Here is a 26,110-nt window from a genome sequence, read left to right on the forward strand (position 1 = left end):
GAAGCATTTAATGATATTGTAGAGAGGTATTCGTTATTAGTGTCGCTGCAATAATGAATCATCTACAGGAGTGCAGGAGGAAACGACCAGGTCCCGAATATCGCTGGCACTAACATTCAATGAAATCAATTCGGACATTTATGTTTCTTCAAGTTTCATGCTGCATAAATACGCGCAAATGAAAGTTTGTAACATTACTGTAAGAAGTAATATTTGTAGCAGGACTTAAAGAAGTAGTACCTTGCAAAAATAGTTTTAAACATATGCAAGACTGTGTTTTAAGTTTGCCACGCCAGCTGGGTGCTGGATGGTTACAGCGCTGACATGCGATATATTGTCTAGCTCCCTGCATTTCCATCAGTTTGGTAACGCCTCTTAAGGCATTATCAGATGCAAATGATTTGATCTACATAATGTTTATAAAAAGATCCATGTAATTACGGCGAACAATAGAGTATAATTGAAGTACCGGATGGACGGTTAAAGTGCAACACGAATTTGTTCCGCTGATTTGCAAGATGTTCCAAATGGGCTGGATCCAATGGATTTAGTACGTTTCTACACAATGTTTAAGACGTTATCCACAGGTTATCTCAAAGTACTTCAATTCAATAAAAACGGAGGTTATCAACAAAATAGTTTTTATGGTTATTTCGAAAACAGCTTTGTCAAACATACATATTAATTTACAAAAGGTTAAAAAGAACAGTGGATACAAGCATTGTGTTTTTTTTATGTGGCAGAATACACCATTCTCTTGCTTCGGAGAGAGTCATTTGATGTCCATCCATTAAAGATTGAAGTAACATTACACAGGTGAATGGTATACAAAGCAGAACGTCCTTGGCGCTTTGTAGAAATAACACCTTACTGTGAGCAAAGTATTTTCCAAAAGGTCTAAAACCAAATAGTAGCAAAGCTAAGGTCGGGTGTATATATTTCCAAGTGTTTGCCTTTGGAGTACATTATCGTACCCACAACTCAATTGCCATTAGATTAAATGCAATACTAGATTTGGAAACACAGTACTTAATTGCAAGACGTATCCATTAAAACTGAATTTATCTCATTGAATTAATTGATTTTTTCATGCCACACTTGTTTTACAATAGAAAATTCAAACTGTCAAATATAATTATTAGTAAATATTTGATGTATGTTAAACGCACCTATTTGCAATTTAAAATGTAACTTCTCAAATGACATTGAGAACTAAATATTCACTCAAACATGATTCTGCAGTATTAACAAAAATCCACAGCACCAGCAAGTAATTTTCCGTTGCATGTTTTCACACAATTGTCCTTTACTGCAGCGGTTAGTTGAAATTAAGTGTCCGCAAATAAAAACATGCCATTGTTTTCCAGCTATTGTAATGGCAATGGTTATCCCTTTGAAGTTCGCCTAAACTATTATTGTAATCACGCGTACGGAACTTGTCCATGCATATCCAAAGGCCTCTATAGTGTTAATAGCCGAGATTTGCTTCTGGGCTCTGTACCACGTGCACCGCCAGTATTAGTCTCTGTCACGAACCCAAGCATTCATTCAACAGACCAGCTTCACACTCGGAGAGGAGTCCCAGGATATAAGCGCAGGAGCAGAGGTTGCACCTTCATGTCGAGGCACCACAATCTGCTTATAAAGGCAAACAGACGAGCAGCCCTAACATCGGATCAATTCGTTGTCCACTGATGGTCACAAACCTAAAGCATTAGCTGGTGATTGTAGTGTCAGGTGTGCACTGTGAAGTGCGAGTATCTTGAAAACCTATTTTAGTTCCAAACTGATTTCTAGTGTGTGCCAACTTGTGTCAAAATCGCTGTCTTCTCTGCCTACTGGGTAGATTCTAAAGTGGAAGAGGGCGATGTTCGAGTGTCCGGAGAGTGGGGAAGAGATGAGCCCCACTCACAAGATATCCTTCTCCATCATAGATATTCTCGACCCCCAAAAATTTACAGGTAAATCTCAGGCGCTCGAGCTGCAAGACAAAGAGCCAAATGAAAACAGTGTACTTACTAGTACAGTACAGACCTTAAAGGAGACGGTAAAGCTAAGTGCTGAAAAGAACAGCAACCAAGTCGGCACCGAATCTGGTGAGTAAATCATGCATAGTCTTATTTTAATCAGCCTCAGGATCTTATAATAATAAAACAATTTCATCAATAGCCTTTTGATTGTACCAAAGTTACTCGATTTTTTTTATTAGGCCACTTACCGGGTTTGTATTGGAACTTATAAACAACTTACATAGTACTTGTTTGGTTTGTAATTTTCGTCGGGAATTTCCAGTTGGCGGACGGTCTCCCTCCACCGCTCTGTCCCGACACTTATCCACAACATCCCTAGTCTTGTCCAGCTTGGTCCAAACCTTGATGTTATCCAGCCACGTTGTTACTTTACCCGAATTATCAACCAAAAGAAACGTGATTAACGGATACCCAGGTCGTATACTATGTACTTCTAAACCGATCCACTGTTAAAACTCATTGAGTTTATGAAATTGACCTACTGCTTCTAAAGGAAGCATTGTAACTTTATGGGCAAAAAGTCTTCATTTATTCCATTGTTCATGGGGAAAATCACGTCGTGATCAAAAGAAGCAATAAATTAATTAATGAAGGGGTAGATACGTAACCTATTTACTCAATTATATATATTTTTAAATGCAGAGATGGTTAAGCCTACGGAAAATGTATCTTCTTGGATGCTTACATAACCACATCTATTGTGCGAGTGTATTGAAATGAGAGACAAAAAAGCTATTTTGTTCCATTTAAAACATCAGACCATCTCATGATTAGTGCATAGTAATTTAATATTTTCTCCCTTTTTATTCTTATCGTGAAATGCACTGAAATCATAAATATGACACACACTCCTTGCCATATCTTGAAAAACAATTACAGTTGTTCAATAACAGCTCTTTGCAGTGTGTGATTGGCACTGGGAGAAGCCTGGGTAATTGTTTAAATCGTCCCACAGAGGATGCCGCTGCTCAAATGATCGATATCCTATTACTGACTTGTGCATATCTCCTTCCAGCAGCTTGCAGGTACAGCAGCGAAAACGCGAGTCTGAAGCAGATCGAAGGTCCAAATATTTTTCGATTAAAACTTACCTTTAATAGATGGTTTTATCGATCTGTTAAAATCTGAAACTCTAATTGCACATCGTGGCTAGTGTAGATTTGGACACCTTTTTGTGTATCCTGTCATAACTCTCCATCTGCTTGAAGCAGTGCTGGGTTTTGTCCCAATCAGGATGCGATCAGTGCTGTTGACCACGTCTTTTTTACATTCCTTTGAAAACAAAATCAAATACACTCATGATCTATTATTAGGTCTCAAGTCGAAGGTTCGCCAATGCAACTTGCGAGAAACTACGTCAATAACAAAACTTTACTTTTGTTACCCGGGAGAGGCGTCACTAAATGACGCTCAAGTGTCCCTACTATAGTATTTGGATTTACAATTCACCTGTAACAGACAGAATCAGCGCTGGCCACAATCCCGAATTTTGACCACCGCTCTCTCACGGTATAGCTCTTGTTTTGTAATTATCTTCCTGTAATTCACAAAAATACCGTTTCAGGTTTTAGATGAATTCTGGTACACATTTTGCCAATTTAGTTGATCTATGATATCTGAGCGCATGGGTGTGATTTTTCAATGGGACAGTCATCCGTGCATCGTTGGACAATTTCATACTTTGAAAAGAATTTATGAAAACCCTGTTAATCCAGGACAGCATGAATCTATATAATTTCTAATTCCCTGTAACAATTTTTTTAAGGGCAAGGGATGGGGGGCACAAATAGAGTAGGCAGTCTATGATTACTGCCGTGTTTTGATTTTGTTCAGACAAAACTGATATACAATCCCGAGGTAATTGGCTGATAAATAAATTAATAATTGCTATAATAATTACTATTAATAATTAACTTTACGATCAAGGAATACAGATCGACTCACAAAGTCTGAACGAAATGAAGAAAAATAGGAATAATATGAGTGTTTTGTTTTAATGGTAAATTCCATGCATTATAAGTTATAGTACTTCGCAAAGATTATATACAGTATATCGTTTTCAAGACAGCCAACCCAACCCGCATTGCTAGTCCTTAAAACATACTTGAAGATTTCAGAACAACGTTTTAACTACAGTATAAAGAAATTTAAAGTTAGTGTCATTTCTCAAAATTGTTCACTTCTATGAATTGAGCTTTAAAATGGAATTTATTTTAGTATTTGGTCAATAAAACCTGTCAGGGTTGTGTACATAGGAGGTAGACTTATACAAGGTATGTTGATTCGAGAGGGATAATGAAAGTATGGAAGCGTTGATTATACCGTATTTGCAATTTCCAGCAGTACCTCATGGTTGATAGTATATTTATTGGGCTATTGGGCACTACTCTCACAATCAAAACGTGTTTGTGCATGTCTTCCCCCACCCCCCATCCCCGTTTACAGATCACAATGTTTAGAAGCACAACCAGTGGCTAACTTTACTTTTTAACCATTTAAAAAAAATCTTTGATATCAAGGTTTCCAACAGTTTTTAAAAATTTGATCTCTCTTAGGGTTATGGTTATGTAGTTTCCTTATTTCTGGCATACACACTGTGCTATCTGTGTGTGATAAATGAGTGTAGTGCTTTACAGTTTGGGATTCCCCTTCGTTTTGTGTTATATTAATAAATCAAAGTTCAAACTTGTTGCATTTATAACGCTGAAAAGGGTATGTTACGTACCCCGTAACTGGGTGTCTCACCAGTAAAGATAGAAGTATCTGTTGGAGTCTGGTACTATATTCAAAACAGTGTTTATTAATAAAATATACAAATCAATATCAACAATGCAAATATACAGATAATACATGTTAGCAATACTAAACCTAAAAGTGTGGGTATAATAATAATCAATAATAAACAAGCTCTATCGTTGTCTAGGGGATAAGGAATTATCATGGGAAAGTCTAAAGTTCAGTTCAGTTCATGTAGGCTGAGGTAGGTGTTCGTTCTTTTGTTGTAACCATTGGAGAGAGAGAGAGAGAGAGGGCAAGCAAACAGTGACAGCTATAGTCAGTCAAACCTTCCTTTATTTTCTTGATCTGTTGATATGTTGTTGTGGTCATTCAGGTATGACCCCTCTGTCCTTTAGCTAGACCATTCTTCTATGGTGGACTCGTCACCCAGGCAAGGGTGGACACACACACAAGCCCCCACCGGCCTCGCTATAAACACTGTGAGTTAAAATTGACCAATCCTTTGTTCAGTCTCCGATGCCCCACACTTTTCTCGTGGGTTCCAACACTTAAACAGTGCTCACTACTGTGTCTCTTGGTTCGTCTGAGGGGTGTCTCCCCAGACCTCACTTTTATCCTTGCTCACGGGGTCTCAGGTGTCAATCAGTTTTGAATGGCTTAGTCCATCAAACCAGCCCACTGCGGCTGTCTACTGAGGAATTTTAATGAACAGAATAGTACCAAGTAAACAGCCCTCTCCGGAGCCGTGAGACTTACAGGAGTCATAAATATGGTCTCTCTCCCCCGGTGTATCTCTCCCTTGTCTGAAGCAAATGTTCCAGTCCCAATATGTTTTTGTTCCATCTCATTCTCTCTCATTAGCAGCCTGGCAACAGTAACAGTTTGTGATTCTCCCAGGGGAGGGGAACAGGGGCAACACTGTACCCTTCTGCCCATTAGAGTTGTTCATCCTTCATAACAGGTATAAAAGGTTTATATCTACTAACTTCATGTAACAAATAAACTTTGAATTATATAGCAGAAATGGCAAGAATATAAAAACAAACTACGCTCAATGTTGATCCATGTCAGCAAGACTAAACTACATGAAAAGCAAGAAAAATTGCTCTAGCAGCCATGACAAAAAGCAGTTTAAGGAATTTAGAGGAACACAGAGACACTACATGGTGTAGGTCAGAACACCTTCAGATTGCACAGTACCAATGGGGGGAAGGCGTTGGGTTGGTGGGAATGGAGTGGGGCCAGAGGTATTTCCATATTTCCTTCTGATATAGAAGGATGCCATTTGGCCCATTAAGTTGATATTCGCTCTCAGTGCATTCCCATTGCCCACTAATTTTCACTGTAATCTATTTTACCCATATTTGCACCTACACTTACAGGGGAAAATTTGCAGTGGTTCACCCAAACATCTTTAGGATGCCGGAGTATAGCAGAGCACCAGAAGAAACCAATGTGATTCCAAAAAAGATGCAGACTTCGTACAAATAATACCTGAAATCAAAATTGAACGCAGGTCATTGGCACTGTGATGCAGGAGGTCTATAGTTCAAACTAGTAAGATACTGAAATAAACATGTTATTACACTATGGGTGTTGGCATAAGGTATAACCTGAAATCACTGAGTTAAATGATAACATAATGAAGATATTGCAGATTTCACCTCCCTGGAAGTTTGACTGAATGGCCTTTTACACAAGTAGCATTGTGCTCCAATCTATACTACAACCATAACTACCTATACAATATTAATGATCCACAACTTGGGTATATATGTTATGAAATACAAGCATAAGTAGAAAGTAATAGTTGTATATAATTCAACCCTCAAACATCTTTTTCAATGGTACCAAGGTATCTTAGTGAAGCAGACGCAGAACTTGTTCTGCTTACCCACTCCAGTTTACTATAGAATATGCATTTCTCCTTTTACATTTAGGAGATATAATTCCAGCTTCAAGAGAGTGATGCAAATACCTGGATAGGTGTCAATACCATTTTACTTTTACCCATGCCTTTGCCTGTTTGGAAATAGGATACTGTATCCTGAAATTGGCCTGTAATAATCTAATTTTACACTAGTAAAAATGGTGAAACATGGTCCAGGATATTCAGTTCTAAATTCACTATTAAGTATTGATACTATACGTGTTGTATTTTAGTTTCAATGTTTGGATGTATTCCTTTCGACACTAGAGCTTTTAATAGCAGTGTATCTGGCAACTTTTCATGTAATTCTATTGCATTAAGATAACACTATAATATAATAGATGGAAATATTTTAGAAGGCTGTTCTTTATTCCAGTCGGTAAATCTACTGGACATAATATGGTTTACTTTTATCCTTTGGGAGCAGTTCAGTGACTTATAGCTTAAAACAAAGTGCATATTGATACTTGCACTGAAGACTGAAGATTATTTTTTTTAAATGCCAATTATTTTACAATAACAAAAAAGAGATTGCGAATTAACCACATATGCTCTTAAGTTCATTCAGAAAACATTCAGTTTGAAACCCAATTACTTCAGGATGAATATATGTTTGACTATGGTAGTAGAGAAAAACAAATGGTTAAATATTATAGTTTCAACTGCATTCCAAAACCTCTAAGGCTGATATCTTAATAACTGCTTGTTTGCAGATGGAAGGGAACAACACAGACATTCCAATACTAATACTTCAAAAGAATTTCCAGAATCCCATGGAAACCTTCAGCTATTTCAAGGGGATAATAATTCAACACAACCTGAATTCCACAAAGACCAGAATGCCTCCACTGAGTTGGAATCCAGGTCTGATCACATTGCACCCAGGCAAAAACGTCGTCGAGCTGAACCAGGCTGTGCTAAACCAAGACGAGCTAGAACTGCATTCACGTATGAGCAACTAGTGGCTTTGGAGAATAAATTTCGCTCAACCCGCTATCTATCAGTATGTGAACGCCTTAACCTTGCTTTGTCCCTCAGCCTTACAGAAACTCAAGTTAAAATCTGGTTTCAGAACAGACGCACAAAGTGGAAAAAACAAAACCCTGGAGCAGATAGCACAATTCAGTCTGGACCAACTAGCCTGTCTCGAGTCAGCCCGAGTCCTCCTGGACCAAGTGTACTCAGCTTTCCAACTTTTCAGACTTATGCTGCAGGGAATGTCATTTGCCAGACGGCAACACCAGTCCCTTTAGTATCATGCTCTACAGGATTAATGTCTCCCTTCCTGAGTTCTACTTACTTGACACCATTTTATGCACCACATTTGTGAAAATGTATACCTTAAGTAATGATTTACACAGAACAGATTTACAACATTTTTCAACTGTCTTCTAATAATGTAAGCATCCCTCTTAAAAGAGCTGAGCGGCTCTACAGAGGTCATTCATTTAGAGGAAGTGTTTAAAAGCATTAAACTGACGTTTGAGTTTCAACAACATTAGAAATACGCCGATTCTTCATCTGAAACTAATAACAAACAAATAACAATCCTGATAGGGTCAGAAGAAATATACCTGCTTTTGGATTCTTATTGAGCGTTAAATCTAGGATTATAATTCTTAGATTATGAACCTAGAGACTAGCTGCACCTGTATGTTCAGTCTATTGGTGCTAAAAATACAGTGGATTCCAGTTAATTGGGCCATTAGCTAATTGGGACAGCAATTTATTTTGGACACCATGCCATTTAATTGGGGCAGGGGCACGGTGCTGAACAGTTTCTAGCTCCCATCAGCCATGTGTATTTGCGTGGCTGTTAGACACTACACCGTGTATAGAGCGATCAGTTTTTAAATAGTAGCAGTATTTGTGTTCAAAATGCAGTGAATGTTGTCATTGATTGTTGACAAGAAACAGGCAGTAAGGCAGTTTGGAACTACTTTGTTCACCACAGTTTCAAGTGTTCAGGTTTGGAGATGCCAGAACAGCTGGGAGTGAAAATGAACCGATTTTGTTACTTTAACAAGTTAAGAATTACAAAGGTATTGACAACAATCATCTTGAACGTTACAATGAAAAAAAAATTGGAGAGAGGATGCAATCATTGAAGGCATTGTATGAAGGCAGTCCATTATCTGCACTAGGTGTTTGCACTGATTTTGTTCATTTACAATCAATCAGAAGAACACAGCAGATGAATTCCTCCATCGATAATTATTAAGAATACACAGCTTTATAGTACTGTAGAGTTATTGGTAATGTTCTTATTTGTTCTGTATTTCATTTAAATATATAAATTGTTACTTTGTTAAACAGTGGTTTAACTATTTACATGAAACTTCTGCTAACTGGGGCAGCTGCTTAATTGGGCCAAAATGTACTGGTCCCAATATGACCCAAATAACCGGAATCCACTGTATATTCTTCAAAATCTTTTAACTCTACCTTTGTAGATCCTTAAATGTTATTCCATATTAAGTGTTATCAATCCCTTGTGGCCAGAATTATCAGAAAAAATGAAAATTCTTTATCAAATATAACAAATGACAGCAATTAAATAATAGGATGCATGAGATGGATAAGCACTGAGACACAATTGTTAACAGAAAATGAGGCAAGAGAGGAAGTTGTCATCCAAAAGTAGTTATTTTGTTATTCCAGATAAGGGTTTATGATATCAGGTACAGTATTTTACAGTTTTATGTCGCCTTCACTACCACAAGAGAATACAGCTTAATTAGAATGAGTCTATATCCTTTTATAACAACTTAAATTCGGAGAAGCATCATTACTTATTCTTGGATTCTTAAGGGAATTTGGCTTTGACAATCAATACATTTCTTTACAAAAGAAAAATAAGTTTTTGACCTAACAGAAATGCAATAATTTTCATGAGCTGGTGTTGAACTTTGTGACTCCCAAAGTTTGGATTTTGAACTGCCAGGTTCACCATAAAAGATTAATAAAGAAGGTTACTGCAGTTTTTAATGTTCATCATTTATAGCTCCATAGACAGAGCAACTTACTTTCATATTTGTTTAATTCCTATTAGTTATTGCAATGCAATTATATTACATGTCCTGAATATTTGTTAAAGATATTTTTTGATTAACTTTGATTAACTTGATATCTGTCAATGTTTCTAGATGTTTGACACAGCCTTAGCTTCAAAAGAAATATGAACTGATAAATGTAGGATTATGGACATTCTAAAAGCTGGTTTTGAGGTTGTTTGAACCCACTGACACACTTTAGCTGTCAAAAAATAAAATCAGAATATTTGTGTATTAAAGAGATTTAGATAAAGCAACACCTTTAATCCTCACCCAATGCTAACCATGATTATAAATAATACATACCCACCTCAATTAAATATAATGCTGATAATATCTGTGATAATCCATGAGAGATAATTATAAAAATAGCAAGTTATGGGTATAACTTTAATATTAGGGTAAATATTTTTTCTATAAGTTTGCTAATTAATTTCAAATACAATGTGCCCCATGTTTGCATATGTATTATTCAGATAAGTGAATAACACAGAATATGAAGCTCAAGGAAATAGCAAGGTGATTGTTCATGCTTCATCTAATGCTTTATGCTATTTATACCACAAATTTTGTATCTGTACATTGCAGAACATAATTTTCACTGCTCAAACATCGAGCATTGAATCTAATTTTGATGGTTTGAATTGAGGGCTAAATTGTGTCTAGGAGAATTGAAAAACTTTTATCTTCTCAGATAGTGGCTTAGTATCTTTTACAGCCACTAAGCTTCCAATAAATAATAAAAATAATTGAAAATAAACTATCGAAGAAGTTGGGTCAGAAGAACATGTTTAAACTATATACAACATATTTTTGAAGATATTGTTACCTTCCTCCGTGGTTTTTCTGTATTGTGAAGAAATATTAAAGCACAATTTGTAAATAAATGAAGTATTAAATGATAATAAAATGTTACTAATATAGTTATTTTCTTTTGTTTTTGAAGTATATTTAGTGGTATTTCCTTCCACAGAACAAGCATTCTCAATGCTTGACTTATGGTATGTTACATATATTTTTTGTTGTGATACGCACCTGACTGCCCCAGCTTCTGAGGTTGAGACACTCCAACTCTCTGAAATATATGGATAGCTGGCAAGGTCCCTTTAAAGACTCAGGCAACCCCACTAATTGGTGGCCATGTTTTGCTGCCAAGATTTCAATATTTAAAGAACATCTGAACTGTGGTTCAGTGCTCAATTGTTAACTCAACTTCAGATTCTCATTTAGTTTCTAGTTTAGATCCCTGTTCTCACCTCTGTTTTGTATCGTGACTCAGTTCTAATCTTGGATACACCAGCACTTGGGTCCTCGGTCTCTCATTAATTTTCCTCATTGGTTTGGAGATTTCTGTGAACTGATCTAATTTTGGGCATAGTACTGTCTTATAGGTTCCTGAACTGACTTCACCAGTTTGTGCAAATTACTGTGGTGGGTTAGAATATCAAGGTGGAGATACAGGAGACCACAGATGCTGGAATTGCAGACGGAACTCAGCTGATCAAGTAGCATCTGAGGAGGGAAGTGGATGGACTAATGAAGAACCTTGACCTGAAATGTCAACTCTCCGCTGTCTGACCAGTTGAGTTTCTCTAGCATTTTGCTTTTTGCTCTCCAATTCTAAGTATTTTGACGATCTCTTTTAATTTGTAGTGGGAAGGTATGGTTGGCAAAAAACTAGTCACACCACACTATTTTCGCAAGATCAGTTTTGTTATCATAAATAAAATCCAGTGTTTAAAAGTGCATTTAACTTGCAAATCACATAGGTTGTACCTTATGCAGTTATGCAAATAGAAATTAGGAATAGGAAAATAATTTCTGTTTTTGCAGTGTTATCAAATGGTAGTAAAATGAAACATCATGTAATATATAACATCACTACATGCATTAGCTAACCTATAGAGACAGCATCTTCTTGGGAAGGCATGAGTTGATTGTTTATACTTGTACTGAATCTTAAAGGCACTGTGCAAAAGTCTTAAGACACATATATATACCTAGGATGCCTGAGACTTTTCTACAGTACCGTGGTAATTTTATGAATTGCACAGTACCACTGCCACACCAAAAAAAACAAATTTCATGACATATGTGAGTCATGATAAACCTAATTCCAATGTGGGTCTCTGTTGTGGACTGACGGTGGGAAAGGGACAGGGAGAGGGGAATCATGGTTAAGAAAAGAGGAAAAGAGAAGGGAGGCAGTGGGAAGCAGAAAGACATTCTGTTATGATCAATAAACCATTTGCTTGGAATCAAATGACCTTGCCTGGTGCCTCAGGGCTGGATGTGTCTGCACCTATGTCACCACCCTCCCTGCCCGACAGTTCTTTCCTGCTACCTGTTTCACACACTTCCTGCAGCCCTCTGCCCTCATTACTCTAAGCATTCTTTGCTTCTGCCAGATTCACAAACTTACTCTGTGCTCCACATCAACAATTATAGTATGTAGTGTGCAAATGCCTTAGGCGCTCAACTATATATATGTGCCTTAGACTTCTGCAAAGGGCATGCCCTTTTCTCACTGTTGCCATTGGGTAGGAGGTACAGAAGCCTAAAGGCACACACTCAGCGATTCAGGAACAGCTTCTTCCCCTCTGCCATCCGATTCCTAAATGTACATTGAACCTTGGACGCTACCTCACCTTTCTTTCTTTATCAATCTTCTTTATTAAGTTTCAAATAGATAAACATAACAATGATAGTGATACAAAGAGATCAGGATTACATTAATAATGGTTAATATATACATAAACATACTCCGAGTAAAATGTGTAATCTAAGCCTCCCAATCTCTTAGTAACATGAAAAAGGTTCAAAGAAAAAAAATCCCCCTAAACTAACAAAAAAAAACCAATAAAAACAAAACAAAAGCTGGGCTGCCTTGGTTCATTGGTTAAAATCATTATTTGATTTTATATTTTATATAAAATCTATTTTATAGAGGACTCCGCTCCTCTATACACAAACAAAAAGTTATTAAGAAGGATTCAGAAAAGGTCAGTTTACATCATATGAAAATGTTGAATAAATGGTCTCCAGGTTTCTTCAAATTTAACCAAAGGATCAATAGTGCCATTCCTAATTTTTTCCAAGTTTAAACATGTTATAGTTTGGGAAAACCATTGAAATATAGTAGGGGGATTAGAATCTTTCCATTTAAATACAATGGATCTTCTGGCTATTAATGTAACAAATGCAATCAAACGGCAAGCTGTAGTGGATAATTGACTGGTGTCTATCACTGGTAATCCAAAAATTGGAGTAATAGGATGAGGTTGTAAATCAATATGCAAAACTGCTGAAATAATATCAAAAATATTTTTCCAATATTTTTCTAAAAGAGGCCAAGACCAGAACTTATGTGTCAAGGAAGCTACCTCAGAATTACATCTGTCACAGACAGGATTTATATGGCAATAAAAATGAGCTAATATATATTATATATTTTCTAATATATAATATTTCTATTTTTTGCACAATTTTAATCTATTCATTATATGTATACGGTAATTTATTTATTATTATTTTATTTTGTTGTTCTTCTGTGTTATGTATTGCATTGAACTGCTGCTGCTAAGTTAACAAATTTCACGTAACAGGCTGGTAATAAACCTGATTCTGATTCAGATTCAGTACTATATAAAGGTGAATTTCATACTGTTTAGTATGAGTGACTTGTCTATTTTTCTTTCAAATGTTTTTTTGGCTTGTATGAACATTTATTTTGATTTTGCTCAATTGAGCATTTTGTTTCAAAACACCGTGTCAAGCGGCCTTTCTTCAGTCAATCTTCCTGTTCTCTACATCTCTGTTAACGGTCAGAAACCTTTTAGATTTTTTTTATCTGATTCAACATCTCAGTTCCCCTCCCTTTCTCTAGCTGCTTAGAATAAATCGCCCTGTTGCATCTTGGGACACCTTGTACATTAAGTAGATTCTGAAATTGAAAACAAAATATTAATATTGTTTATTCTACATCTGTTTATACTTTTGTTATGGTTAGCAAAATGCAGAATTTTTTCCCTAGCTATTGGAAGCAAATTATAGTAAGACCTTCTTTGAAAATAAAAACATTCAAGGTAACATACAGGTTAGACAAAGGAGAGCCAGTAAATGTTATTAACTTGGATTGTCAGAAGGCCTTTACAAGATGTTGCACATGAGGTTACTAAAGAAGACAAGATCTAGCATGGATAGAAGATTGGCTGACTGGCAGAAGGTAGAGAGTGGGGCTAAAGGGCTCTTTTCAGAATGGCTCCAATGACCAGTGGAGTTCTGCAGGGTAATCTGCAGGACTACAGCATTTCAATGGATGATCTGGATGAAAGAACTGATAGCGTTATGGCCAAGTTTGCAGACAATACAAAGATAGGTGAAAGGACAGATAGTGGAGTCTGCAGAAGGACATGGGTTGGGAGAGTGGACAAAAAAGATGGAATACAATGAAGGGTTATGTAGTTTGGCAGAAAGAATAACATGCAGAATATTTTCTATATTTTTAGTTTTTCTTTAGAGACAGCACGGTAACAGACACTTGAGGCTGAAAAAGACTGCACTACCCAATTACACCTATGTGACCAATTAGCATACAAACCAGTATATCTTAAGAATGTGGAGAAAGCTGGAAGACCTGGAGGAAACCCATGCATACATGGGGAGGACGTATGAATTCCTTACAAGCTAGCTGTGGAATTGAATCTGAGTCGCTGGTGCTATAATAATGTTAAGCTACGTAAATGCTGTGCTACCTTGCCATCCAATGCAGAGAGAATTCAGAAATTGGAGGGGCAAAGATACTTGAGTCCGAGTTCAGCATTGCCTTAAGATTAATTTGCAAGTTAAATCAGTAATAAAGAAGGCAAATGCAATGTTGGCATTCATTTTGAGATGACTAAAATATAAAAACAAGGATGTGCTACTGATGCTTTTTAAGTTTTGGAATTTGTAATCAATTTTGGGCCCTTTCTCGAAGGAAAGATGTATTGACTCAAGAAATTCCAGAGGTTTACAAGAATGATCCCAGAAATGAAATGCTTAACATATGAGAAGTGTTTAATGGCTTTAAGTCTGTACTTGATGGAGCTCAGAAAGATGAGGTGGGGGATCCCACTGAATAATGAAAGGCCTGGATAGACTGGATGTGAAGAGGACATTTTCTTTAGTAGGAAAGTCTAGGGTCCAAGAGCACAGGCTCAGAATAAATGGATATCTCCGTAATTCTTCAGAAATCCAATTTCTTCAGCTATGAAGGTCAGTTCATTGAGAATATTTAAGAGTTTGATCTTGATTGTTAAAGTGGTTAAAGTTTACGGGGAGAATGCAGGAGATATGGTTAAAAAACAGCCATAATTGAATGGCAAAGCAAACTCGAATGGTCAATTGAAAGACTAAGAGACTGCTACAAGAAACTAAATGGTTGAACTTTAAGAACAATTTCAATTCGTGAGAAAATATACAAGAGACTGCTAATCTCCAACAAATATATTGACAACTGCTAGTTATTTATTAAGAGCATTTGTGCAGATGTGTAACATAATAGAGATAACAGTTAATTATAACAAATGAATTTTGGTTTAATTAGATCTCCTGATTGACAATTTAAAAAATGCTGTTTAGTGTTACAATTATTCAAAGTTGTTATATTCAACTAAGTTAAATCAAATTATAGGCTTAAATGAAAAGAATTTTAATCTCCAATTTGATTACAGAACACATTCTGCACTATTTTGTTCTTTATGAACAAGTGATATTCATAGCTCTTCTTGTAAAGCTGAGAATGAACACACCTTCAAATGATTCTGAAGTCAACTGAAAGTAACTATAGCACTAATGATCAGAAATCAATTTTTCTGCAGTTGCAAATCTTCAGTGTGTTTACTTTTAAAAACTGCTATTCCAGATTTGCATGATCCAAAATGTGGCAAAGTATATTGTGGACTCAATTCCATTTGAGAGACACGACCATGAAAATCAGGTTGACGTTCCTGTTAATTTTACTGGTGCCAACTTTTGGATGAGTAATGTGTGGGTGATCTGTAAGTTTTTGTGTGTGAGAGAAGGTGTTGGTGGTTAAATGGTATTGTTGCTGTTCTTTTCTGCAAGGGTGGGGTGTTGGGGGTTTGATGTTATTGTTTATGGTCTTTTTGCAGGGAGGGGGTTAGGGGTTTGGGGGTTTTGATGTTCTAGCTGCCATTTTTCAATTGGGAAATCTGTTAGTTTTTATGCGAGGGAGGGGTTGGAGTTTGACGTTCTCACCACCATTTTCCTTGTGGATGATCTGTTAGTTTTTATACGAGGGAGGGGGTTGGGGTTTGGACTTTGAAGATCTCGACACCATTTTCTGTATAGATGATCTGTTAGTTTTTATGCAAGGGAGGGGTTGAGGTTTGGAGTTTGATGTTTCAGCTGCCATATTCTGTGTGGGTGATCAGTTAGTTTTTGTGTTTGTAAGTGGGTAGGGAGGTTCGAGATTTGCGAGTTTTGCTTCTTTTTCTTTATCCTGTGTGTGTGTGGGGGGGGGGGGGGAGTGGTCATTGATGCATTGATGTCTTTTTTTTCAACATCTCCCATTTTTTGTATTTCACGGCTATTTGGAGAAGATGAATATCAGAAATAGCAAATGAACTGAATAAATACTTTGCACCAGTCTTTATTGTGGAAAACACCAGCAGCATGCCAGAAATTCGAGAGTATCGGGGGCCGAAGTGAATATAGTTACTTTTACTAAGGAGAGGGTGCTTGGGGTGCTGAAAGGTCTGAAGGTAGATAAATCACCTGGACCAAATGGATTACAGCACAGGATTCTGAAAGAAGTAGCTGAAAAGACTGTGGAGGCAGTGGTAGTGATCTTCCAAGAATCAAAAGATTCTGGAAATGTTCTAGAGGATTGGAACATCGCAAATGTCACCCACTATTTGGATTTTCAGAAGGCCTTTGACAAGGTGCCAAACATGAGACTGTTAAAAGCTCATGGTATTACAGGAAAGATACTAGCAGACAGAAGATTGGCTGACTGATGGAAGGCAAAGAATGGAAATAAAGGGTGCCTTTTCTGGTTGGCTGCCATTGACTAGTGGTATTCTGAAGGGGTCAGAGTTGGGTCTGGTAATTTTTACATTATATATCAAAGATCTGGATTACAAAATTGATAGCTTTGTGGCCAAGTTTGCAGACAATACAAAGGTGGAGAGCAAGTAGAGTTGAGGGACCAGGGATTTTGTAGAAGGACTTGGACAGATTAGGAGAATGGGCAAAGAAATGATAGATAGAATACAATGTAGGGAAGTGTAGGATCATGTACTTTGGTAGAAGGAAGAAAGGTGTAGACGATTTTCTAAATGGGGAGTGAACTCAGCAGTTGGAAGTGCCATGGTAGCATAGTGGTTAGTGCAATGCTATTACAGCTGAGGCATTCCAGAGTTTCGAGTTGAATCCCGTCACCATTCCGTACAGAGTTTCCGTACATCCTCCATATGGAATACGTGGGTTTCCTCCAGGTCCTCCAGTTTCCTCCTAAAGGTCGGGCAGGTTGATTGGTCATTGTACACTGTCCAATGATTAGGATTAGGTTAGGGTTAACCGGGTTTGTCAGGGGTTGCTGGGGCAGCATGACTCGAAGGGTTGGAAGGGTCTACTCCGTGCTGTATCACTAAATAAATAAATAAGCACAATGACACTTGGGAGACTTAGTGCAGGATTTCCTAAAGGTTAACTTGCAGGTTGAGGTGGTAGCAAGGAAAATATATGGAATCCTAGTATTCATTTCTAGAGGACTAGAATATAAAAAAAAATCAAGGATGTAATATTGAGGCTTTATAAGGAATTGGACAGACCATGTTTGGAGTATTATGAGCAGTTTTATGCCTCATATCTAAGAAAGGATGTGCTGGTATTGCAGAGGGTCCAGAGTTTTACAAGAATAATCCCAGGAATAAAAGGGTTAATGTGTGAGGAGCTTCTGATGCCTCTGCCCCTGTACTTGCTGTAATTTAGCAGAATGAGGGGTTGTCATCGAACCCTATCAAATATTGAAAGTCCTAGACAGAATGAATGTGTCGAGGATGTTCCAGTTGTGGGTCTAGGACCAGAGGACACAACCATAGAAGGACATCCCTTTAGAACAGAGATGAGAAGGAACTTCGTTACCCACAGTGTAGTGTATCTGTGGAATTCATTGTCACAGATGGCTGTGGAGGCCAACTCATTGGGTATATTTAAAATGGAGGTTGATAGATACTTAATTATTAAGGGTGTCAAAGGTTATGGGGAGAAGACTGGAGAATGCGATTGAGAGGGAAAATAAATCAGCCATGATGGAATGGCTGGGCCAACTCAATACACTAAATAGCTTAATTCTGCTCCTATGTCATATGGCCTTAACGTAACAAACAAAACATTTTCAGTGAGAAAGAGGTAAACACGTTAGTAACAATTTTCTGACTGTATTAACTGTATAAAATCATTACTGAGGGCAAACTTGATATATATATATATATATATATACACACACACACACCCTGTAGGTAAAAAAAAGGCACAGAAAGGAGAGAGAAAGAGAGAAAGCCAATAATCAAAGTCATTAATTCATGTCAGAAGGAAGTATTGGAATAAAGCCCAATACCCCCTCAGGAATAATCGCCTCAGGATGTTGAATCCTTTCACATGTAAATATTTTCTTTCAGTGGGTTACATCATCTCTTGTACAATTAATTAGGGATGATAGAAATGTTACTCATGCAGTCAATGGTTTTATAGAATCAGGGGGTTGTACAACAGAGAATCAGGCCCTTCACTCCTGTATCTATGCTGACCATGATGCTAACTATATTAATTCCACCTGACCGCTTTATTTCTATATCTCTCTCTATGCACTACTTATTCAATTATCTGTCCAGGTGCCTTTTGAGTCTATTCACTTTCTTTAAGAGTTATCCGAACTCACAGAATCATGGAATTTACATGTCAGCACCATGTATCTCGGGAAAAGGTAATTTAGTCTATTATGCCTTGTTACGAATGTGCCACAACTCTGAGGGGCTGAAGGGTGCAAAATAGCCCCCTCCTTTTTGAGAATCACAAGATCACTCTTAAGTCAGCTCAGGAGACCCAGGAAATGAGAGAAAGACATGCAGAATCCACAAAGAGTTTGGAATGTGTCCTGGCCTCCAAAAGGCGGAACCATTGATACCGGCTTCGATGCATCGTACAGGATTCAATTGTGTATTGAATCCTGTACGATGCATCGAAGCCTGCAGGCAATGAACCGGTGGGTGGAGCAATTGCATCATCCCAACCTGATTGACGTCTGAAACCCTGTGAGTCAGGATAAAAGAGGGTCTGTGGGAACAGCCTCTCAGACGCACCAGAAGAAACGCTAGAACCCCTGTAAAAGCGTAATAGCAAAAGCCGGTGGAAACAGCCCACGTGCGTCCTTTTCCATTTACCTCGGAATTGGTGGGTCTTGCCATAGAAGAATGGTTTTAGCTAACAACAAAGGAAAATTCAGCCCCACCGACTCTCGAAGGATTGACCTCATAAAAGGAATGGGCAAGTTTAACTCTCTCTCTTGACTCCAACCAAAGGCTGCAGCCTACAGCTTAAATGAACTAAAGTGACTTTTATATTTCCATCGGACAATACATTATCCCCTAGACAACGATAGAGCTATTTCTTATTGATTATTATTATACCCGCGCTTTTAGATTTAGTATTGATGACGTATATTATCTGTGTGTTTGCATTGATATTATTTTTGTGTATTTTATCAATAAATACTGTTAAAAATAGTACCATCAGACTTCAATGGACCTCTCTATCTTTGCTGGTAAGTGACCCAGTTACGGGGTACGTAACAGGCTCTACTGGTGTTTTCAGATTTCTGAATAATCCCAGTTTCCCAATACCTGTAAATAAACTGGGCAAAAGCAGTGATAATGGAATATTGCAATGTCAAAATTTGAAAACCTTTCAAATGAGGGTTTAATCTTCACATTCAGGTGAACATTAAAATACTATAGTGCTATTTGAGGAATGGTAGGGATAGTGGCGAGTTGTAGTTTCATCAGCTTCATGTATCCCTTAACAAATGCCTCAAACTGATGGTCTGGTTACTTCTTCCTTGCTGTATAGAATCATGGCTATAAAACACAGAAAAAGACCCTTTGATTCAACTGGTCTATGCCAACAAAGATCCCCAGCCTAGAAAATTCCATTTTCCAGCATTTGGCCCAAAATTAGTCCATATACCTGTCCAAATGCCTTTCAAATATTGTTATTGTACCTGCCTTATCACTTCCTCAGGCAGCACATTCCACATACATACCACCCTTCAGGTTACAAATTTGCTCTTCAAGTTCATATTAATTTTTTTCTCTCTCATCTTCAACCTATACCCTCTAGTTCTTGTTTCCTAAGCCCCAGGAAAAAGACCAAGTGCGTTCACTCTATGCCCCTCATGATGTTAAACACATTTATAAAACCATCTTTCAGTCTCCTACACTCCAACAAATGAACTCCTAGCCTCTCCAACCTCTCTCGATAATTCAGTCTCTCAAGTCCTGGCATCATCCTTGTAATTCCTTTCTGTATTCTTTTCAGTTAAGTAACATCTTTTCAAAACCAGTGTCCAGTACAACTGCACCATGACCTCCCAATTTCCTGACTTATGAAAATCAGTGTGCGAAAAACTTTCTTTACCACCCTATCTGCCTGTGAATCTACTGTCAGCGAATCATGTAGTAGTGCTCCAAGGTACCTCTGTACCACAACACTCCCAAGGGGTCTGCCATTCACTGAGAAAGTCAAACCAGGATTTGACTTGCCAAAATGCAATACCTCACACTTACCTGAATTAAACTCCATTTTTCCACAGCCCACTTACTCAGCTGATCAAGAAACACTGTTACTTTTGATAGCCTTCTTCAATGCCCTATGTTAACTTTATTGTCAAAAATCCATTCGCATGCCCTCTGCTAACTCTTACAGCCTTATTTACATCCTTCCTGTAGGTCGGTGACCAAAACTGCACAATATTCCAAATCAGGCCTCAGCCACATTTCATACAACTTTAACATAACATCCCATCTCTTTACACAATACTTTGATTTATAAAGGACACATCATCAAATAATTCAATTGAATTCTGAAGACATGTTCTCCCACGCACACATTCATGCTGACTTGCCCATGCTGACTTGTCTTCCCAGATGCACGTTTATTTTACTTTCACAAGACTGGATCCTGTCCACTAACTGACTCGGCACATATGTTCAAATAATAGTTGTCAGGTTTTTTTGTTTTTCTTTGCCACCCTTCTTAAATAAAAGCACAACATTCGTTCCCCTTCATTGTACTGGCAGCTCACCTCACCAAGCAGTGCAAAGATTAAACAAGTTCCAGGAAGCTACCAATCTGTGTTTTAAAAAAAACTTGCCTCACACATCTTCTTTGAACTTAAACCTATGCCCTCTCATATTTCACCTTTTCACTTTACTCAAAATATAGCCTAACCACATTTTTTACAGCAGCTTCATAATTTCCCAAAGGTGAGCATGCCATATGCCTTCATTGCCAAATGGTGTTGCCATTTTCAGGAGCTGTGGAATTCCTTGTCGCAGACAGCTGTTGAGGCCAAATCATCGACTATTTTAAAATGGAGGTTGATAGATTCTTGATCAGTAAGGATGTCAAAGGTTATGGAGAGAAGGTAGGAGAATAGGGTTGAAAGAGAAAACAAATTAGCCATGATGGAATGCAGAGCAGACCCGATGGATTGAATAGCTTGGTTTTGCTCCTATGTCTTATGGTCTTTTCATGTGGCTTCCAAGGTGAAGCAGTGATTTTTGACTTTGTGCTTTTGCTCTGAATAAGTGACAGAAAATCAGCACTCCTGGTTTTTATTTTCTTTTACTATTAGAGTTTTATACTCTCTCCAAGTAAATTTCAGGCAGATACTCCCAAAGAAGTTAGGCCAGAAATGGAAGGTCAAATGATAATGGAAGGAAAGAATTTATTTGAGATTGTTTGGATCTGTGTGAAATGGACTGTTCAGCACTTATTACTCATTGCTAATTACCATTAAATTACTAGGGTTCTTCTGGTGAAATTACTCCAACCATGCTCTTGGATAGGATTCTTCAGGATTAAACGCTAATGACAATGAAGAAATAATATACTTACAAGTCCCAATAGTGTGTAGCTTGAAGAGAAATATACAGGTAGCAACATTTCTATGGCAAAGTGTTTGACAAGGTCCCTCCTGGTACGTTGGTCCAGATGATAAATCACATGCGATCCAATGTGAGTTGGATACACAGTAGTCTGGATTATAGGAGACAGATAGTGGTGTGAAGTGTAGTATTTTTCTGAGTAATAGTCTGTGATTGCTGTGTTTTTGTTTATATATAAATGAATTGGATGAAAATGTAAGTGGTTTGATTAGAAAGTTTGCGGAAAGTCCATCCAATGGCTAGAGAAATTCCTTGTCATCTCTGATCTAAAGAGGTATCCTTCTGTTCTGAGCCTGTGCCTTCTGGTCCTAGACTCTCCCATTATTAGAAACATCCACTCCACATCCACAGAAAATGACTGATAAAATAAGGATATAATAAAATTGATAGGATGCAGAACTAGGCTGAGAAGTGGCAGATGGAGTTCAACACAGATAAGTGTGAAGTGCTTCATTTTGGTAGGTCAGATTTGAGGAAAGAATATAATATTAATGGAAAGATGCTTATCAGTGTGGAGGAACAGTGAAATCTTTGGAACTATGTCCATTGGACATTCAAAGTTGCTGCACAGGTTTAATGTTGTTAAGAAGGAGTATGATGTGTTGGCCTTCATCAACAGTGGGATTGAGTTCAAGAACCGTGAGGTAATGCTACAGGTATATAAGACATTAGAGCCCACTTGGAGTTCTGTGTTCAGTTCTGGTCACCTCATTACAGAAAGGATCTGCACACTATAGAGAAAGTGCAGAGGAGATTTACAAGAATGTTCACTGGATTGGAGAGCATGCCTTACATTGAGTAAACTTGGTCTTTTCTCCTTGGAGCGATGGAGGATGAGAGGTGACCTGATAGAGATGTATAAGATGATAAGAGACATTGATCATGTGGATAGCCAGAGGCTTTTTCCTAGGGCTGAAATGGCTAACATGAGGAGGCATAGTTTTATGGTACTTGGAAGTAGGTCCAAGGGGGATGTTAGAGGATGGTGGGTGCGTGGAATGCACTGCCAGCGAAGATGGTAGTAGTGGATGCAATAAGGTCTTTTAAGAGCCTCTTAGATAACAACATGGAGCTTAGAAAAATAGAGGGCCATGCAGTAGGGAAATTCTAGGCAGCCTCTAGAGTAGGTTTCATGATTGGCACAACATTCAGGGCCGAAGGGACTGTAATGTGCTGTAGATTTTCTACGTTCTAAAAATTTAAATACTGCAAAAGCTTAGGTCACTACATTGAAGGCACTGCCCATTTGAAGAACCAGCACAGTTAGTCACAGATTCTTTGAAGAAATAATGATAGTAAAAAACAACATAATTGTACTGTGCAGTTGGGCATAATCATAAATTACAGTTTTGGATAAGTTAATAAATTCCTTAATAGATTAATTTACAGAACAGATCTAGATTACATTTAAGTTCCCCTTGAGAAAAGTGTACTGATAAAAAAAACAGCCTGGTCTTAAAAATTAAACACAAGTGGCCTACTGATTGCAAAATACATGTGGTCAAAACCTGATCCTGGTGTGGTATGAATGTTGCTTGCCACTTACCAGCTTTTGCTTGACTACACTGCCAATAACACCCTCCACTTTGACTGAAAGTAGACATGTTACTACAAATTGGATTGAGGTTGAAGCTGCATTTTTTCAGCACCATGCAGCTTAATATCTATTTAACTTAGCATCATTCCATGTGAAATTGCATCAACTTGAAAGGTGGACTTGGTACTTGTGGATGTGATCCGCATTAGATATTCCAGCCAGGTTCCTGAATCAAATTAATTGTCAATGCAGATTCATAAATCAAATGTTTGAAAACTGAGGAATACCTGTGATTGCTAAACAATTTTTGTATACTTGAATTACATTTTTATTTATTGAGATACAGCACAGAATAAACCATTCTGGCCCTTCAAGGCAAGCCCAAATTTAATCCTAGTCTAATCACGGGACAATGACTAATTAACCTACCAAATGGTAGGTCTATGGACTGTGAGAGGAAACCAGGGCACCCGGAGGAAATCCAAACGGTCATGAGCAGAAAATACAAACTCTTTACAGGCAGTGGTGGGAATTGAACCTGGACCTCCTGTACTATAAACTGTTGTGTTAACCACTATGCTACCATACTGCCCAACATTTTCATAATTTTTTTGAGGGACTCAATTTGGTACTGGCATAAAAATGACCAAGTCAAAAAAACTAAAAGGTGTGATCTCATGAAGATGAAATTTTCATCTATTAGATAAAATTGATTTGTCCTGCTTTTTGTAGATATAGTTCCAAGGGAAGAGTGCTGTAATGGAGCACTTTGACTAAAGGCACAATTAGTTCTATGCATCCGTCATCTTTTACTTCTTTGACCTTTCATTAAATCCAGTGTATCCATGTCTTTCACAGAGAGTGAATCAAATATGATGAAAATTAGCTTCTTTAATGGTGAAAATCTGAATCAGATTTATTATTACTGACTTTTATGATGGGAACTTTGTTGTTTTGCAACAGCAGCTTCAAAGACATAAAATTACAATAAATTGCAAAAAATAAATAAATAGTGCAACAAAAAAAGGAGTAACCAGGCAGGAAGGAAGTTGTTCCTTAATCACTGAACGTGGGCCTTCAGGCTCCTGTATCTCCTCCGCAATGGCAGTAGCATAAAGAGGGCATGTTCCAGATGGTGAGGGTCCTTAGTGATGTATGTCATCTGTCATGTTCTTGAGTAACCACAATGTCCTCGATAGTGGAGGGGGTTCTGCCCGTGATGCAGCCGGCTGTCTATAACCCTCTTGTGATCCTATGCACTGGAGTCTCCGCGAGAGTCAGAATGCTCTCCACCATACTATACATCATTGGAAATCTTAACTGAATCTCTTCAAACACCTAATGATGATGCTGCAGTTATTAGATGGATATTTCTCTACCAAAGGTGTTTCCCTCTGCCAGCCAGCAAGTCACCCTCAGGCAAGGTGTAGCACCTGCTTAGCACCCCCCACCTCCCACCGATCGGGGTTATGTGAAGCCATGGGAGCAGGTGGTGGATGGTCATATGAGCAGCTGATGCATATCACAAGTCTTGATTATGCAACCACTGATACCAGCAAGACAATCTCTGAAGAGTACTGATAATGGTTGGGGTCACAGTCTTGTAAAGATACTTCCCAGAAGGCAATGGCAAACCACTTCTGTAGAAAAACATGCCAAGACCAATCATGGTCATGCAAAGACCATCATCACCCATGTCATATGGCACATGACAAACAAATGATTTCAGCTAAATGTCTGGTCAATGATCCCAGCCTGTTAACAGGTGTTGGATTTGGCAACTGCAGTATCACTGAATGCGTATAAGCAATGGAAAGACATTGGATATGGTTATTGCTTAGCTCTTTTGTGGCACAAATATGGCTGAATTGAATAACCAAATGGTAAAGGCCCTTAGTGATGGATGCCTCCTAGGAGAAGGTGCTGCCAGGACTAGAGCACCCGAGTCACAGGGAGAATTGGCCACATTGGATCTTTATTTCTTGGGAGTGCAGGAGAATGAGATGTAACCTTGTAAAAGTTTATCAAATCATGAGAGGTGTGGATAAGTTGGAGAGTAATGGCCATTTCCCAGGGCTAGTGGGTCCAAAACAAGATGGCATAAATACAAGATAAGAGGGAAGAGATTTAAAGGAGATCTGAATTTTAACTTCATTACATAGAGGGTAGTCAGTGCCTGGAATGTTCTGCCAGTGGCCTCCACCCCTGGCAGTTAACTGACATCACACAGTACATAATCTCTATGTCCAAGTACATCAAGGCTTGGAAATAGTGACATTCCTTCATCTTGACTGCATTTAAATATTGCAACACCTTTCTGAGCAAAATTGTGGGGCATATTCAACAACCCCAGTTCAGTAGTTCAAGGCAATGCCCGACAACTTTAACATTGTCACTGAAAAAAATACAGTTTGTTTTAAATTCGATTTTACTTGATGATCCACTGGTGAGATTCCTGGTCAAGTGGGTAGCTTTGACCTGAAAGGTGTCAGTCTTTGAACATTGCTGCAGCTCCAAGCATTCTGAGAAGTAAAAAAAATATTTAATCAAGTCACATTCATACTACATAAAGGCTAAACAATATCTAT

The 26,110-nt window shown here is 37.9% G+C and overlaps 1 protein-coding gene and 1 long non-coding RNA gene across 5 annotated transcripts; one reads left to right on the forward strand and one right to left on the reverse strand.

Annotated features, from left to right (window-relative positions):
- Positions 1 to 1,842: 1,842 nt before the first annotated feature.
- LOC132379619 (uncharacterized) lies at positions 1,843 to 26,046 on the reverse strand. 4 transcript variants are annotated; one of them, XR_009507494.1, is made up of 4 exons: positions 25,955 to 26,046; positions 3,480 to 3,567; positions 2,251 to 3,302; positions 1,843 to 1,981 (listed from the first exon to the last, which is right to left on the reverse strand). It is a non-coding gene; the product is annotated as an uncharacterized LOC132379619 (long non-coding RNA). The 4 variants fall into 4 exon arrangements; XR_009507492.1 differs by lacking the exon at positions 1,843 to 1,981 and adding an exon at positions 6,150 to 6,263 and having other exon boundaries at positions 2,102 to 3,302; XR_009507493.1 differs by lacking the exon at positions 1,843 to 1,981 and adding an exon at positions 21,936 to 22,076 and having other exon boundaries at positions 2,102 to 3,302; positions 25,955 to 26,040.
- nkx1.2la (NK1 transcription factor related 2-like,a) lies at positions 1,868 to 18,225 on the forward strand. Its single transcript, XM_059947748.1, has 2 exons — positions 1,868 to 2,096; positions 7,413 to 18,225. Exons 1-2 carry the CDS (start codon positions 1,868 to 1,870, stop codon positions 8,027 to 8,029), a joined length of 846 nt encoding a protein of 281 aa, XP_059803731.1. The 3' UTR covers positions 8,030 to 18,225.
- Positions 26,047 to 26,110: the final 64 nt, after the last annotated feature.

Source organism: Hypanus sabinus, chromosome 22 (genome assembly GCF_030144855.1).
Source record: "Hypanus sabinus isolate sHypSab1 chromosome 22, sHypSab1.hap1, whole genome shotgun sequence".
NCBI lineage: Eukaryota > Metazoa > Chordata > Chondrichthyes > Myliobatiformes > Dasyatidae > Hypanus > Hypanus sabinus.

What these genes read in the sequence shown, in the direction of transcription:
- nkx1.2la (XM_059947748.1), top strand. Translation starts at nt 1,868, where the DNA reads ATGTTCGAGTGTCCGGAGAGTGGGGAAGAGATGAGCCCCACTCACAAG. An exon ending in CCAAGTCGGCACCGAATCTG is followed by an intron (nt 2,097 to 7,412) that starts GTGAGTAAATCA and finishes GCTTGTTTGCAG; the next exon opens with ATGGAAGGGAACAACACAGA.